Source organism: Drosophila takahashii, chromosome 2L, assembly GCF_030179915.1.
Source record: "Drosophila takahashii strain IR98-3 E-12201 chromosome 2L, DtakHiC1v2, whole genome shotgun sequence".
In the NCBI taxonomy this organism is placed as follows: domain Eukaryota; kingdom Metazoa; phylum Arthropoda; class Insecta; order Diptera; family Drosophilidae; genus Drosophila; species Drosophila takahashii.
In genome coordinates, this window is record NC_091678.1 from 3,618,804 (window position 1) to 3,633,497 (window position 14,694).

The window sequence follows — 14,694 nt, forward strand, 5'->3', positions numbered from 1 at the left end:
GTTGAGGTGCAACAGCTTTTGTTTTTTAAGATTTGAGACAAACTAAAGAAAAATATAGCAATATAAGCAACTAACCATATCGAAGTGGAGATTCTATGAATCGTATATTTTTGTGAAATATTATTTTTAAAAAGTTGAATTTTTATTGACATTTTTTTAATCTCTTTTGACTTTATTTCAAATATTTGTGTAGAGTTGTGTAGAGTAGTTTTTAAGATTTGAGACAAACTAAAGAAACGAATCGTATTCCAAAATTTAGCAACATAAGCAACTAATCATATGGGAGTAGAGATTATTTGAGTCGTATATTTTAGCAATATAATTTTGTTGCATTTTTATTGACATTTTTTTAATCTCTTTTGAATTAATTTCAAATATTTGCGTAGAGTCGTGTAATGGTGCTATCTTTACCCTTCCATTAATTTGACAAAAGTTATCGATAAGTTATGTGATTCTACATCACCGCACTGCCATCACTAGAGGATGTTAGCAAAACAAAAAAGATGAAATCCGAAATTTTGGCAGCCGCCTTTTTGGGTTTGGCGCTTAGGTCGATTATCTCGCTATATTCCTACTCGGGGGCCGACTCCCCGCCGATGCATGGCGACTACGAAGCCCAGCGCCATTGGCAGGAGGTCACAGTGAACCTGGATGTCGGCGAGTGGTACACAAACAGCTCCAACAACGATTTGTTGTACTGGGGCCTGGATTATCCGCCTCTGACCGCTTACCACAGCTATTTGGTGGGCCGGATAGGCAAGTCCATGGATCCCCGCTTTGTCGAGCTTCACAGCAGCAGGGGATTCCAGTCGAGGGAGCACAAACGCTTCATGCGCGCAACAGTTGTGACTGCTGACGTCCTCATCTATTTGCCGGCAATACTCTACTTGGTCTATTGCATCGACAAAACCTTCCAGAGCGACGACAAATTGTTCTTATTCACCCTGATTGCTGCGTATCCAGGCCAAATACTCATCGACAATGGTCACTTTCAGTACAATAACATATCACTGGGCTTTGCCGCCGTGGCAATTGCTGCAATCCTGCGAAGAAGATTCTACACGGCTTCGTTTTTCTTCACGTTAGCTTTGAACTATAAGCAAATGGAGTTGTACCACAGTCTACCGATCTTTGCATTCCTTTTGGGAGAATGTGTGGCTCAAAAAAGGTGATTAGGAACAACTCTTGAAAAGATAGAGCGCTGCAACTTTATCTAACTTTTAAAACAATATTCAAAAACCCTTAAAACCTACCCTTTTTAATTACTTAAATTTTCTCATATAAATCTACAGCTTTACTTCTTTCATCGCCAAAATATCACGTATAGCAGCCGTTGTCCTGACAACATTTGCTATTTTGTGGCTCCCCTGGCTGAAATCTCCTCAAGCGGCGCTTCAAGTCCTGCATCGCCTTTTTCCTGTCGCCCGAGGAGTTTTTGAGGATAAGGTGGCGAACGTTTGGTGTGCCGTAAATGTGGTTTGGAAATTAAAGTAAGCTAAGCCACATTACATGGACTTTTAGATAGTTATTAATGTTATATATTACAGGAAACATTTACTCAACGATCAAATGGCACTCGTGTGCATTGGATGCACTTTACTTGCAGCCATGCCCACAAATGTTCTGCTCTTTCGAAGACGAACTAAAATCGGATTTTTACTGGCTCTTTTCAACACCTCGCTGGCTTTCTTTTTGTTTTCTTTTCAAGTAAGAACTTGGATTTAAAAAATGTTTAAATATAATAAGTAATTTTATAACAACTTTTATACTTTTAGGTCCACGAAAAAACCATTTTACTGGCTGCCCTGCCATCCCTCTTCTTACTTAAATGGTGGCCCAACGAAATGGTTATGTTCCTGGAGGTTTCAGTGTTCAGCATGTTGCCACTTCTAACCAGAGATGAATTGCTGGTGCCTGCACTTGTATCAACTTTGGCTTTTCATTTGATATTTAAATGTTTTAATTCCAATTCAAAGCAAAGTATCGAGTCCCCATTGAAGTACTTTGCAAATATATCAAGTATTCTAATGATTTCCATACTGGCAGCTTCTCTAACAATCGCAGCTCCTCCACGGTTTCCTGATCTTTGGCCCTTAATTGTTTCTGTTATAAGTTGCGGACACTTTTTGTTATTTTTCCTATGGGGAAATTATCAACAACTAACCTGCAATATAAGTTAGCTTCCAAAGCACACACTTTTTAAAAATACATTCGAACCAAACCAAAAAAATATTTGTAAATTGTTCCTATTAACAGTTGTTTTATTGATTTCAGCTAATTTTTATTTTAAGCGTTAAAATAAAGGTGGAATTATAAGTACAAAAATTTGTATATATGAAAGCGGCCTTAACTTAGTCACATCCAATATATAACGCTTTTTCTGATATCTTATCATGTATTTAATCAATAAGTGACTACACTATGCAAAAAATAAGAGAAAAAGTTTTGAAGGTATTACAAAAATAAAATGTTTTAAACGAATATGATTTCATTTTTATTATATCTTTGTAATCTATGAGTATTTTCTCGTGAAATCAATAGATTTTATTTAGGAGTAGCGAAAACCATTTTAGTTGTCGAACACAAAAAGAGAACTGACCCATAAAAGTGACGCTTTTGTTGGATAGTGTTATCAATGCCTTGAAAGAGATAAGATAAAAACTCGGAAAATATTAGCTGAATAATATGTTGAGGCTTGTGCACTTGTTAGTCATGTACATTTAATCGATCGGTGAACAAGCTTTAAAGTCGTTTTTCGGAACAATTTTTACGAAAATGAATCTTACTAAATCAGCTATTTTAGCTGTTTCAATATTTTGTATTGTTGTGAGCCAAGTAAATTGCGATGCGAAAGACGAAACTACTACAGTAAAACCAGAAGCGCCAAAGGTATACACACAGTATTCCGTTTTACAAAGAAAATATATTATCTTTTGGGAAAATCTTAAGAAAATGGAAAGAATGTGTCATTACTAAAATGTGTCATTTGTGTGTGAGACTTGAGACTGCCATATAACGAATGCAAGTGTGAATTTTACCAATAATAACGCTATAATCAAGACGATAAGATTACGGGCAGTAGTGAAAAAGTTTAGGTAAAGATAACTGTAGCCAAAGTTATTCACAGACAAATGTATTAATATATATATTTAGAAAAATACAAACGAATTATTCTTGATCTTGTTTAAAAGGTCTTGCTAAATCGTTTTTTAGAGAGGAAGTATCATAAAATATTCCGGAAGGCAGATAGTATACAAATAAATGACCAAAATAATATGCCTTTTGCGAGGGTATGTGAGACCACTATCAAAATGCGATAACAAAAAGGCATTGCAAAGTGGAAAAGATAAGGATGAGTTCAACAAAAGCACAAGAATTCACCTTTAAGCTTAGTAATCCACGGCGAAGGAAAATATTAAAGAATACGTGCACATGCAAAAACAATTTAACCGTTGAAATGAGACATATTACATTCACTTTCATTTACATAGGTGCTATATATTTTAATATATTGTAAAGAGACTTCAAGATATATAAATAAAAAACTCTCGCAAGTTGGTATTCTTTAATTTGCGGTTAAACTTTTAAGTTAAACATTTTTTTTAGTAAATTATAACTTTACTCCTATTTGCAGGAAAAAATAAAATTAAAGGACAGCAAGCTTTGCAAGAAATGCAATTGTGATTTCGACGATTTTTTGCTGGATTGCAGCGAAAAAGTTGAGGAATGGCTGTCTGCAGAGGAATGGGAAGATTTGACCAACGGAGATGTTGTGTTCAAAACGATTAAGCTAGAGCACAACAATATAACTACTGTTCCGATTCTACCGACATATGGAGTTGAAAACTTGTACTTGGCAAACAATCTAATAGATTCAATTGCCGAAGGAGCCTTTCAGAATTTAACCGAACTAACCACACTCGATTTGTCGCACAACAAATTGACTTCGAAAGTTCTAGTGCCAGATGTTTTCAAAGGTCCCTACACACAGAACGACTTTTCAGCGTTGGAGAATTTGAAAACCCTTAACTTGGGATACAATGATCTGCATACTTTGGATGCCGATTTGTTTGAACACATCCCCCACATTGAGGAACTCGTTCTCTGCTCCAATGCTTTCCACGTTATTGATAGACTTTCAGAAACGGCCATTTCCGGATTAGCATCTTTGAAGGTATGTCAATTAATATTTTTAAATAACTTAATATCCTCATATTGCTATTTCAGACTTTAGACGTTTCGTACATGGAAATCGATGACTTGCCAGAAACCATTCTTCATGGTCCCCGAGATCTTGAAACCCTAATTGCAGCTGGCAATCTTTTTCACCAATTACCAAAGGCTTTAAATAGAGCGACTAACCTGACCAGTCTTGTGCTAAATCAAAACCCCATTGACAGTCTGGTTGAAGACAAGTAAGAAGATTTGTATTTACAATTTTAAACAATCCATAGTAAAAAAAAACTTATTTAGTGTTTTTCCACCGTTGACCAAATTGACCCACCTGAGTATGACGTATATGACTAAGTTGTTCAAAATAGGACCAGGAGCATTTAGTGAATTGCAAAGTAAGTTAACATTTCAAGAATTATATAAAATAAATATAAATTACTGAGAAGGAAAATATCTATTAATTTTTAAAAACCTCTTTTATTAGGTCTAACCGAACTGATATTGTCTGACAACGAACTTCTAAACGAAATCGATGAGGAGGCTTTGTCCAAGAACGTCACTGGAGGCGAGTACTTGGACTACCCTCCACTGGAGAAAGTAATTAAAAATCAAACCTACAAAGAAATATATTAAACCAAAAATTAACTTTACAGCTTTACTTGAGTAACTGCAACATTACGACTCTGCCAAGAAAGCTACTTGTGCGTTGGGATAAACTCAAGGCTCTGGACCTTAGGTACAATCCGTGGAACTGCGACGATTCCAACGATTACTTGATCAACGTCCTAATCGAGCAAATCAACAGAACCACAACGGTTTTGGCTAAAAATGTCCAGTGTGCCACGCCCACTACGTTGAAAGACGTTGAATTGGTAAGAGTTGCAAACGAACACATGATGTCGAGTTCCACTGGCAGCCTTATATGGATTGGACTCCTGGTTGTTTTGCTCATCGCAGTGCCAACTCTTGCAGGCGCCTACGTGATGAAAAGACGCGGCTGCTTTGGCGTCTTCAGGCGCAACGACAGCGGAGCTAGCAGTGCTCTCTATAATAGGACTAGTTTCAATGAAGATTTCCATATTTAAATGGGGTTTGGCACTTATATTATTGTTATAACTAAAAACAAGAAAAAGAGTTAATTTTAGTACTTTCTAACCAAACTAAAACGTATTTTAGCACCGGCTTCAAAACTGTAAATAAATTTTCTATAAAAAGTAAAAAATTATACAACCTATTATTTGTTTTATATCCTTATTTTTATTTTACGGCTATTTTGCTTTAGCTTAGACTCCGATTCTTGTTCATAAATTGTAATTAAAGTCAAACCAGAATACTGAACGTTAATTTCGAACTAAGCCCGATTGAAAGCCCTGGAAATAGGGGTGCTCCAAAATGTCCTTGGCGGAAATGCGATGAACCGGGTCATAGATTAACATACTTTGAATAAGATCAACACCGTTGGCATCGAGATTCTTCAGCTGAGTGGTCAATTGGTTGGTCGACCAGCAGGGAAAGGTGTTCTTGTAGTCGGGCAGCGAAGTGACCCCTGGCCAAATGTCTTCGGTGGGGGTTTTAAGAATTCTGTCATTAAACTGAGGGTTAATATCACTTAAAACATAAAAGATATCAATCAACGTTACCTGAACATTCTGAATAGCTGGTCAATTTCCGAGTCGCCCTGAAACAGCGGCTTTCTCGTTGCCATTTCCGCAAATATACACCCAATGGACCAGATATCGACGGGACAGGAGTACCGAGGTGAGCCCAGTAAAACCTCGGGGGCTCTGTACCACAAAGTCACGATCTCGTGGGTGTAGATGCGCACGGGAATGCCGAAGGATCGACCGAGACCAAAGTCAGCCACTTTTATGAGGCCATTCTTGTCGATAAGTAAATTCTGGGGCTTCAGATCTCGGTGGAGAACTCGGCGACGATGGCAGAATAAAATGGCACTGGTTATTTGGTACAAATAGCTTCGAACCAATTCACTCTCCATATGCTTATCAACCGGCAGCGAATCCATGTATTTCTTCAGGTCCATCGATAAAAACTCAAAGATCAAGTATATGCGATTCTCCTCCATCAAAACATCTTCCAAGCACACAATGTTTTCATGTTTCAGCTCTTTGAGCAACGAAATTTCCCTAAAAAAAATATGTTGTTTTTATATGTTTAAATATAAAGGTTCTTAGACAAAATACTACTAATTTAATCGAAAAAGGATCGCAAATAGAAAGTATGATCTATCGAAATACATACATATGTATGTATGATCATACTTGCAGACATACATACATACATACCTATGTATGATACGTGCATGTATAATTATGCTGAATTTGACTATTAAAACGAATAGCTATAAGGAAATCTATCCTGCATGTGGAAAGGAAACATAGGGTACATCTATGTATCAACAAGTTGTTCATGACAAGCTTTTAAATAAAGAAATGTCGCATGAGTATTATTGCGAGGCTTGGCGTCCAAGCCGGGGCATTTTACCTGATCGCGGTCGACGGAACGCCTTCATCGTCAGACTCCAGGCGAATTTTCTTCATTGCCACTATTTGGCCCGTTAGCCGGTTGCGACCTTTATACACCACTCCATATGTGCCCTCGCCAATCTTCTCAATTTTCTCGAAGTCCTCCATGATTCGTACAAATAATTGCAAGCCACCGACTTTTAAATTAGCGCGTTTTTGACGTATATGCACAAGTATTACCAGACCGTTCAAAGCGAAATACAAGCTAGCATTGTTAGCGCTTCATTTGGAACGTGAAAAAGGAACCAAAGCCGAACCGAGACTTTTTATTATAATCGGGTTACTTCAATAATAATCTTATCATTTTTTTTAAGTATTTACGCTTTTTATGACTCCTATTGGTTCTACTGAAGTACACAGTATTACTTCAAAAATTGCAAATGACAATTTAAAATGTTCTTGAAATAGGCTCTAGCGAAGGATTTTTACAGTCATCCTATAATAAATATTTATGCAAAAACCAATTGCTGTTAAAAAATTCTACTTTTGACCGCCCGCACAAAATAAATAAATTTGCACGAATTTCCGATGTGAAAACTTGCTATTATCATTGCCAAAAATACCTAAACTAATTGGTTTAATTGCTCTATTCCAATTGTTTCCAAAATGTTAAAAAACATGACGATATCTTGACATACCTACATGCTTGTCCCAAATGTGCATAGCTATTTAAACAAAATTAATATTTTTTACCGACATAACAGAAAATGTCAACATGTCGTTTCTAAGTAGAATTGCAGAGAAAACTTTGAGGCTCAGGTAAGTCCTGCCCTTATGTCTGCATAACAAAAAACAACCAATCCGTCACTTGTTTATTTCAGTGGTCTTCGGTTGATGTCGGTGTATCCCACACATTACGTCGAACCTATTGTACAGAAAGATAAACAACTTGAGCAGAAGAATGAACTATCAAAGCTCTATCATGTCCCAATTAAGGCTGTAGTCAACAAATCTTCGGATACAGTCTTCCATGACGACACGAAGGAAAAAATGATAAATTATATAACGAAAAAGGGCAATAGCGCCCTGGCCAGAACACTTTTGTCGAAGACGTTGGAGTTAATTAAACGCACGCAGACGGAGCACATGAATCTAGCCAAAGGGGACAAGACCGCCGTCAACACCAATGCCGAAACGCTCTTGAAGCAAGCGGTTGAAAACTGTAGACCGATCCTTCAAGTAACCGCCATAAAACGCGGTGGAGTTACCTACCAAGTTCCAGTTCCCATTACGACCAAGAGATCATATTTTCTGGCCATGAAGTGGCTCCTGGAGGCTGCCCGAGAGAAGGAGCGCAAGGTGTCTCTCCCGGAGAAACTAGCCTGGGAGATTCTGGACGCGGCCCATGGCCAGGGAAGAGTCGTCAAGCGAAAGGACGACTTGCATAGGCAATGCGAGAGCAACCGCGCCTACGCACATTATAGATGGAGCTAAATTTACGATTTATTACTTTTTATAATGCAATAAAGTTATCAAATTTGTGTTTAATAGTCTTCGTTGTCATTAGATCTGTTAGGTGTGTCAAGTGAGCTGACAAAGAGTTAATAATGACACTTTTTTTAAAGATTTTATTAATGAACATAGCATGAAGTTGAAGAACTTGGGGTCATTGCTATAAAAATTGTTTCCATACTTGTTGAAAAGTCAACAGAAATTTTTATTCGTATGTTATTTATAAATTTTTATACAAATAATTTTTAAATTTTTGCAAATGCAATGAAAACAAATGGAAATGTAATATTTAAAAGGTGCTAAGAATTTCACTTTATTAGTATATTTGTGTTGCCTTTTATTAAATACCAAACTAACTATTTTTGGAACAGCTGTTCATGTTAAATGGTAAGTCCTTTTTTCATTAAAAGGTCATGACAAAAAAATATTTTTAGAGTCTATCTTAGATTTAACTATTGCTTTTAGTAATTTTTTAACAATAAAAAGTAAAATTGTATATGTTTTAATTGCCATTAATATATTACAACAGCTGTTTGAAAATACGACAGGAACCATTTAGGTTTGTTCCCTATATTGCTGAAGCTTTCTGATTAACTTTCATTTATTCAGCAAATCAACGGTTGGCAAAATCCAAACACTCGTCTTTTGTGCTAGAAACCAATTTCAGAAAAATCTAAAAACGCGTCCACAGTGTAAACGGTGTATTGTGGTTTTTTAGATTTATGTGGAAGCCGATCTATCGAAGGGCCTATCGATTCTTATCGAATCGCAACGCTACAGATGACGCACGAAGAGAACAAAGATGGCGATCCCGAGCACACGAAAATTAAAACGAGCTGAATGATAAATAAAGAATTTTGTACTTATAGTTGAAATTCGCATAAACGCAGTGAAATAAATTGCTTACTAAAAGTGTCATGCATATTTGCAATGTGTAAAAGAAGAGTTTATCACGAAACGGTTTAGTTTACCTGTGCATTTTAATACAATCCCAAAACACATAATCTTACTAGTTAAAATTGACTGGACGACATTATAAAAAAAAAATTGGGTAAATTTACCAAACGCAAACGCTATAGAATACATAAGGATTCTCGGTATTAATACAAAAAAGATATGTATATGTAATACATAGGCTGGTGGCTCAACGTCAACACTCGCTGCAACAAAAGGAATTGCATACATAGAATTAAGAGTGGATATTAGGGTGAGTACTTTTCACGAAATGTATTTTAGTCAGGTTCAGGGTATGTTTTATAGCGTTTTGCTTGCACTTTTTGTGGTGCGGATGGATCTGCATACGTTTAATTGTTGAATGTGTGTATATACCAGTGGATTTACAGCGTTATGTACGAATTAATTCCACTTAAATGTATGTGGATACCATTTTCATGATTCTGCATACATACACATGTATGTATGTATATGTACGAATGCTCGTAAACAAAGTAACTTCTTATGTATAAGCGAGTAAATAGGTGTAAAACGAATGAATTAACTTTATTCTTCGAGTGAGTGTTCATTTGATTGCAAAGTAACTATATATTTTATGTTTCCGCAACAAATTTATGGTTTTAATATATCATGTACGTGTATATTTCATGTAAGTATCATGTACATGTGTTCGTGGAAAAATGTTGTGAATCAGGTGTAGAAAAATTGTAAGAATATGTTAATGTATGGTTTTTTAAATGTATTTGTTGTGTTTTTTCAATTTTTAATTTTTATTCCGCGCTATTAACATGGTATTGAGTGAATCTTAAAAAATCGAGATGCCATGGATCGTGCAAATTCATATTTACTCAACGTTATTATTATTGTTTGTTTGTTTCCCGTAACAAATTTTCTTAAGAAATTTACAAACTAAGATAATTTGTTGTTATGTGCTTAAAAATAACAAGAATTTTGCCAATAATAATTAATGGAAAGGTCAGGCACAAAAAGATATTCTATAAAAAAAAAATAAGTTTAAATTAAAAAAATTTTTTTTTTTGTATTAATTACTTTTATTTTAAGACTTTTGTGAACATAAGTTTATACAATTTATTTTGTTAATATTTCCTATACATTTACAAGTAGGGCTAGTTGTATCATATATTTGCCACACCCACTTTTTGTCCTTTGTTGAATTTATATTGATTATAAATATCCTAAGAGTAGTAGCTTTCATTTAGTCATTTTATATTTATTTACTTTGGTAAAAAAACAAAACAAGGTCAGATAATTAGGTCAACGACATAAGTACTTTGGAAGTTTGAATAATTTTAATATTTTTTTACTTTTGCGGGTATTAAGAGTGGTTAAAGAAACTATTTTCGAATTCCTGATACAGAACTCATTCCTGCGCTAGCACATTTAGAACATGTTTAGATCCTATTTGTATGATGTGATCATCATATTAGGAAAGTGAGCATTTAGTAAAAAGATATTCGAATGCGACGATAACTGGTTTTTATTATTATCGTAGTTTTTAAGCAAAGCATTGTCTATTTTCTTCATAATGTCTAAGAATTCATTAAAAAAATTGTTTTACAAGTTGCACATTACCTGTTGCACTAAATCAATTTTTAAAGGGTGCTTCATTTTTTAAGTGTTCATAGTCGAGGGTGTCAAAGAAATTTCTTCGGATAGAGATTTTATTGTTTTTGTTTTTAATATCACAAATTTCACCCGAGAATTCTGTGTCAATCCCGAATAATAAATGGTTCTCAACGCAAGTGTAACATGAATTGATCATAAATATGTAATTAAACATGTTTATTTTCTTTATAGTTTAAATTTTTTATATTATCTTAATTATGCTGATAATTATCATTATAATTTGTATAGGAAAATAAATATTTTATATATGTACATTACTCGATTTGGTTATAATTCTTCTCAGAAAGAATAGTTGTTGCTTGAACAACATTTTAGAAACGTGTTGATTTCAATTAATATTGGCATTCCACTTTCTTCGATATTCCTGTGATTATTTAAGGTAACACGATAAAATAGGTTTCATAGCTTTGTCAAAACTATTAATATCCCTTTACACTAAGCAAGTAAAAAGACAAGGCAGCGTGAACTGATGATACCCTGTTGTTTTACAGATCTATTGCTGAAATGGCGACCAGTGACGACGAGCCGATGCACCTGTACGAGGTGTTCCAGAACTGCTTCAACAAGATAGCCAACAAGCAGCCGACGGGGACGGTGGGAGCGGATCGCGGCGGTGGCGGTGGCTACCACTCGCCGTACGGCAGCCTGGGCGTGGAGAACGGCATGTATCCCGGTGACTTCAACTCGATGCACGATGCCGCCAATGGCAACAATGGCGGTGGTAACAACCGATATGCCAACGCCTCGACCGTCGATCAGTATTTTGATTCAGCCGCCGCCGCCGGCAGCGGCGGAGGAGGAGCCTGGTGTCAGTCGCAGATGGGCAGCGCCAATAGTTACATGGGTCAGGCGGCGTACCAGAACAGCGGACCGCTCTCTGGCCACTCCATGGACCAGCAGCAGCAGCAGCAGCAGGTTCACCAGGCGGACGCACTTGGCATGGGCGGCGGAGGAGGAGGAGGCCCCGTCGATGGATTGCACTGCCCGGTGTCCACGGCCCTGCCGCCGATGAGCTCTTTTCGCGCCACTCCCGGACCAGTGAACGTTAACGTGAATCCCCCAGCCGTGTTCAACTCGCCGCAGGCCCACAACCACAACAACCATACAGTACAAGCACAGCACAGTGCACTGTCCACGGCTGGACCGCTTGGCCATCACTCGCTCAATCACACGCCGCACGCACATTCCCACGCACTACCGCTCCCTCTTCCGCTCCCGCACGCCCTGCCCCTTGGCCATCCGCATCCACATCCCACACAACACAGTCAGCAGAACAGTCCTGCCGTGCAGAGTTCCGTTCAGGATGCGTTCAGTGGTCAAGGGGCCAGTGTGAAGGTGGTGCCCGGAGCTGGTAATTCCTCGGCGGCGGCCCTGCGGCAGCAGCAACAGATGTACATGCCGGCGGATCAAAGTATTAGTAGTTTCGGCTCGAATCCCTCGACGCCCGTCAACTCGCCGCCACCGCTGACCCAATCGGTGGTCGGCGAGCCCTCCGTTTCCGGCGGCTCTGGCTGGGGCCACTCGGTGCTAAATGGCGGTCCCAGCTCGAGCTATGTCAGCGAAATGGGCCCCGTGTCCAGCCTGCACACCATGGCCTCCGTTTTCCAGGGCGTTCGCATGGAGGAGCGACTGGACGATGCCTTGAATGTGCTGCGGAATCACTGCGAGCCCGAGATGCTGACCTCGATCGACAACCTTGAAGGTTTGACCTCGTTTGTGCCCAACTCGCCGTCGCATCTGGGAAGCGCTGGAAATGCCGGCTCGTCTAGCAACGCCACCAATGCCGCTTTGGTGCACGAAGTTCTGGCCTTGGGCGCAGCTGCCGCCGCCGGAACCTCCAGCCAGTCTCTGAAACTCGATCGCAGTGCGTCCACTTCCTTGACCAAGCAAACGAAAAAGCGGAAAGAGCACACGGCCATCAGCAATTCGGCGGCGGTGCCGGCGGGCGTCTCCACCACCTCCAGTCTGACCAGCCTGGACATTTCGGACACCAAGCCGACCAGCTCGATTGAGTCGTCGAACTCGGGACTGCAGCAGCATTCGCAGCAGGGTTCCAAAGGCTCGAAGAGACCGCGACGCTATTGCTCGGATGAGGACGAGGACGACGACGCCGAGCCGGCGGTTAAGGCTATACGCGAGAAGGAGCGGAGACAGGCGAATAACGCCCGCGAAAGGATCCGCATTCGGGATATCAACGAGGCGCTGAAGGAACTGGGCCGCATGTGCATGACCCACCTGAAGTCCGACAAGCCGCAGACGAAGCTGGGCATCCTGAACATGGCCGTCGAGGTGATCATGACGCTGGAGCAGCAGGTGCGCGAGCGCAATCTGAATCCGAAGGCGGCGTGCCTGAAGCGGCGCGAGGAGGAGAAGGCCGAGGATGGGCCGAAGCTGAGTGCCCAGCATCACATGATACCGCAGCCGCAGCAGCAGCAGGTGGGAGGCGGTACGCCCGGGAGCAGCTACCACGGCCAGCCGGCGCAGACCATCAGCAGCATGACCATATCCCTACCCGTCAACCAGGTCAACCCAGCCAACAGCGGCCTGCCACCCCACTTGCAGCAGCAGCAGCAGCAACAATCACAGCTCGGACACGCCCAGCTTCCGCAATAGCATGCACCGCCCAGGAACCCCTGCTGGAAATCATCGTCGTCGTCCCTCTCTTCCATAAAAACCGAATGTATTGAAGGCTCCGCGGCCAAGTACTCAGATAACTTGCAACTGGAGAATCAGGTTTTAAGCAATATGTTCTGGCGTTGTCGTCCTCCCAAATTGCAGCCACAACCCCTACAAAATGTACAACACTTTTAACAAAACACAAAACAAACCATAAGAAAACTAAATGAGATATAACGAAAACAAACGCCCAAATGATTGCCAATCCACCACACACACACACACAGAATTGCTCTTTTTTAAAACGATTGTATATAGCTGTTCCATTATGTTTAACCTGGGAAGATCTTTTTCGTTTTCTAGAATGTTTGATTTAATAATTATTTGTTTTATTTTGTGCGATATCACCGTAGCCATATTTTTTATATACAAATACATGCATACATAACGACATAATTAAGTGAAAATAGTTTTATAATAAAAAAAAAACACAACACATAGACTTACTTCTATATATTCCCGAGAGCTAAGGAATAAATATGTCCATATTAATATTTTATATTGCGTTACAATGTTCTTCTTATGTGATTACAGAGAAAGTTTTTGCACATAACGGTAACCACGGAATTAATCGTTATCTAAGATTAGCTGGTAATTGTTGTAGTATCTTAAGGCTTCAAAGAGACACGTCCGCGTGTTGTATAATTTAATTAATTATATTTTTCGCTAGGGTAGGGCAACCGAAATTAAAACGAAACGATGCCATTATAATCATAACTGAAATTGAAGAGCGAAGCCAATGTAATTCCCCCGAATGTATGACATGGAAAAGTGTATTTTAATTTACAGCGACAACGCTAAAACTCAACAGCAGACTCTTTAAGGCACTGAATTCATATATGGCGAAATGGAAACTTTCTCGGTGGTTTTCCGTCTATCTTTGCCCGATCATTTTCTTAGCTTTCGTACATTTTACACCGCTTACATACTTCATGAAACTATTTACCTGTACAATTTTTTAGACTTCTTGACTTCATTGATTTCGTTATGAATAAATGGTATAATATAATGTTTATACCTAATAATATATGGTTGAGCTGTCGATTTATTGGTTTATTTTCTTCAAGGTTTCAATCTGTTGTAAAATATTGCGATGCCTAGCTGAATTTTTGGGGAGCTACTGCCAAAAGATAAATATGCGTCGAGTAAGTACGGATCTTTAAGGCATTTCCGAACTGAGAACTGGGATCTTTACTAAACAGTGGGGCTAGAAACCTTAATTTAGTTCTGAAAGAAAGAAATTATAATG

The 14,694-nt window shown here is 39.0% G+C and overlaps 5 protein-coding genes across 5 annotated transcripts; 4 read left to right on the forward strand and 1 right to left on the reverse strand.

Moving 5' to 3' along the window:
- Positions 1-467: 467 nt before the first annotated feature.
- gny (ALG6 alpha-1,3-glucosyltransferase garnysstan) lies at positions 468-2,232 on the forward strand. Its single transcript, XM_017148593.3, has 4 exons — positions 468-1,168; positions 1,293-1,490; positions 1,548-1,707; positions 1,776-2,232. Exons 1-4 carry the CDS (start codon positions 504-506, stop codon positions 2,178-2,180), a joined length of 1,428 nt encoding a protein of 475 aa, XP_017004082.2. The 5' UTR covers positions 468-503; the 3' UTR covers positions 2,181-2,232.
- A 460-nt stretch (positions 2,233-2,692) lies between these two features.
- Positions 2,693-5,365, forward strand: LOC108062072 (leucine-rich repeat neuronal protein 1). Its single transcript, XM_017148592.3, has 6 exons — positions 2,693-2,889; positions 3,635-4,174; positions 4,228-4,415; positions 4,474-4,568; positions 4,658-4,770; positions 4,827-5,365. Exons 1-6 carry the CDS (start codon positions 2,776-2,778, stop codon positions 5,256-5,258), a joined length of 1,482 nt encoding a protein of 493 aa, XP_017004081.2. The 5' UTR covers positions 2,693-2,775; the 3' UTR covers positions 5,259-5,365.
- Positions 5,366-5,407: 42 nt separating this feature from the next.
- Positions 5,408-6,906, reverse strand: Cdk1 (Cyclin-dependent kinase 1). The gene is made up of 3 exons (XM_017148594.3): positions 6,676-6,906; positions 5,814-6,317; positions 5,408-5,754 (listed from the first exon to the last, which is right to left on the reverse strand). Exons 1-3 carry the CDS (start codon positions 6,822-6,824, stop codon positions 5,514-5,516), a joined length of 894 nt encoding a protein of 297 aa, XP_017004083.1. The 5' UTR covers positions 6,825-6,906; the 3' UTR covers positions 5,408-5,513.
- Positions 6,907-7,316: 410 nt separating this feature from the next.
- Positions 7,317-8,204, forward strand: mRpS7 (mitochondrial ribosomal protein S7). The gene is made up of 2 exons (XM_017148497.3): positions 7,317-7,475; positions 7,538-8,204. Exons 1-2 carry the CDS (start codon positions 7,432-7,434, stop codon positions 8,148-8,150), a joined length of 657 nt encoding a protein of 218 aa, XP_017003986.2. The 5' UTR covers positions 7,317-7,431; the 3' UTR covers positions 8,151-8,204.
- A 740-nt stretch (positions 8,205-8,944) lies between these two features.
- da (transcription factor daughterless) lies at positions 8,945-14,472 on the forward strand. The gene is made up of 2 exons (XM_017148600.3): positions 8,945-9,375; positions 11,261-14,472. Exon 2 carries the CDS (start codon positions 11,274-11,276, stop codon positions 13,380-13,382), a length of 2,109 nt encoding a protein of 702 aa, XP_017004089.2. The 5' UTR covers positions 8,945-9,375; positions 11,261-11,273; the 3' UTR covers positions 13,383-14,472.
- The last annotated feature ends 222 nt before the right edge of the window (positions 14,473-14,694 follow it).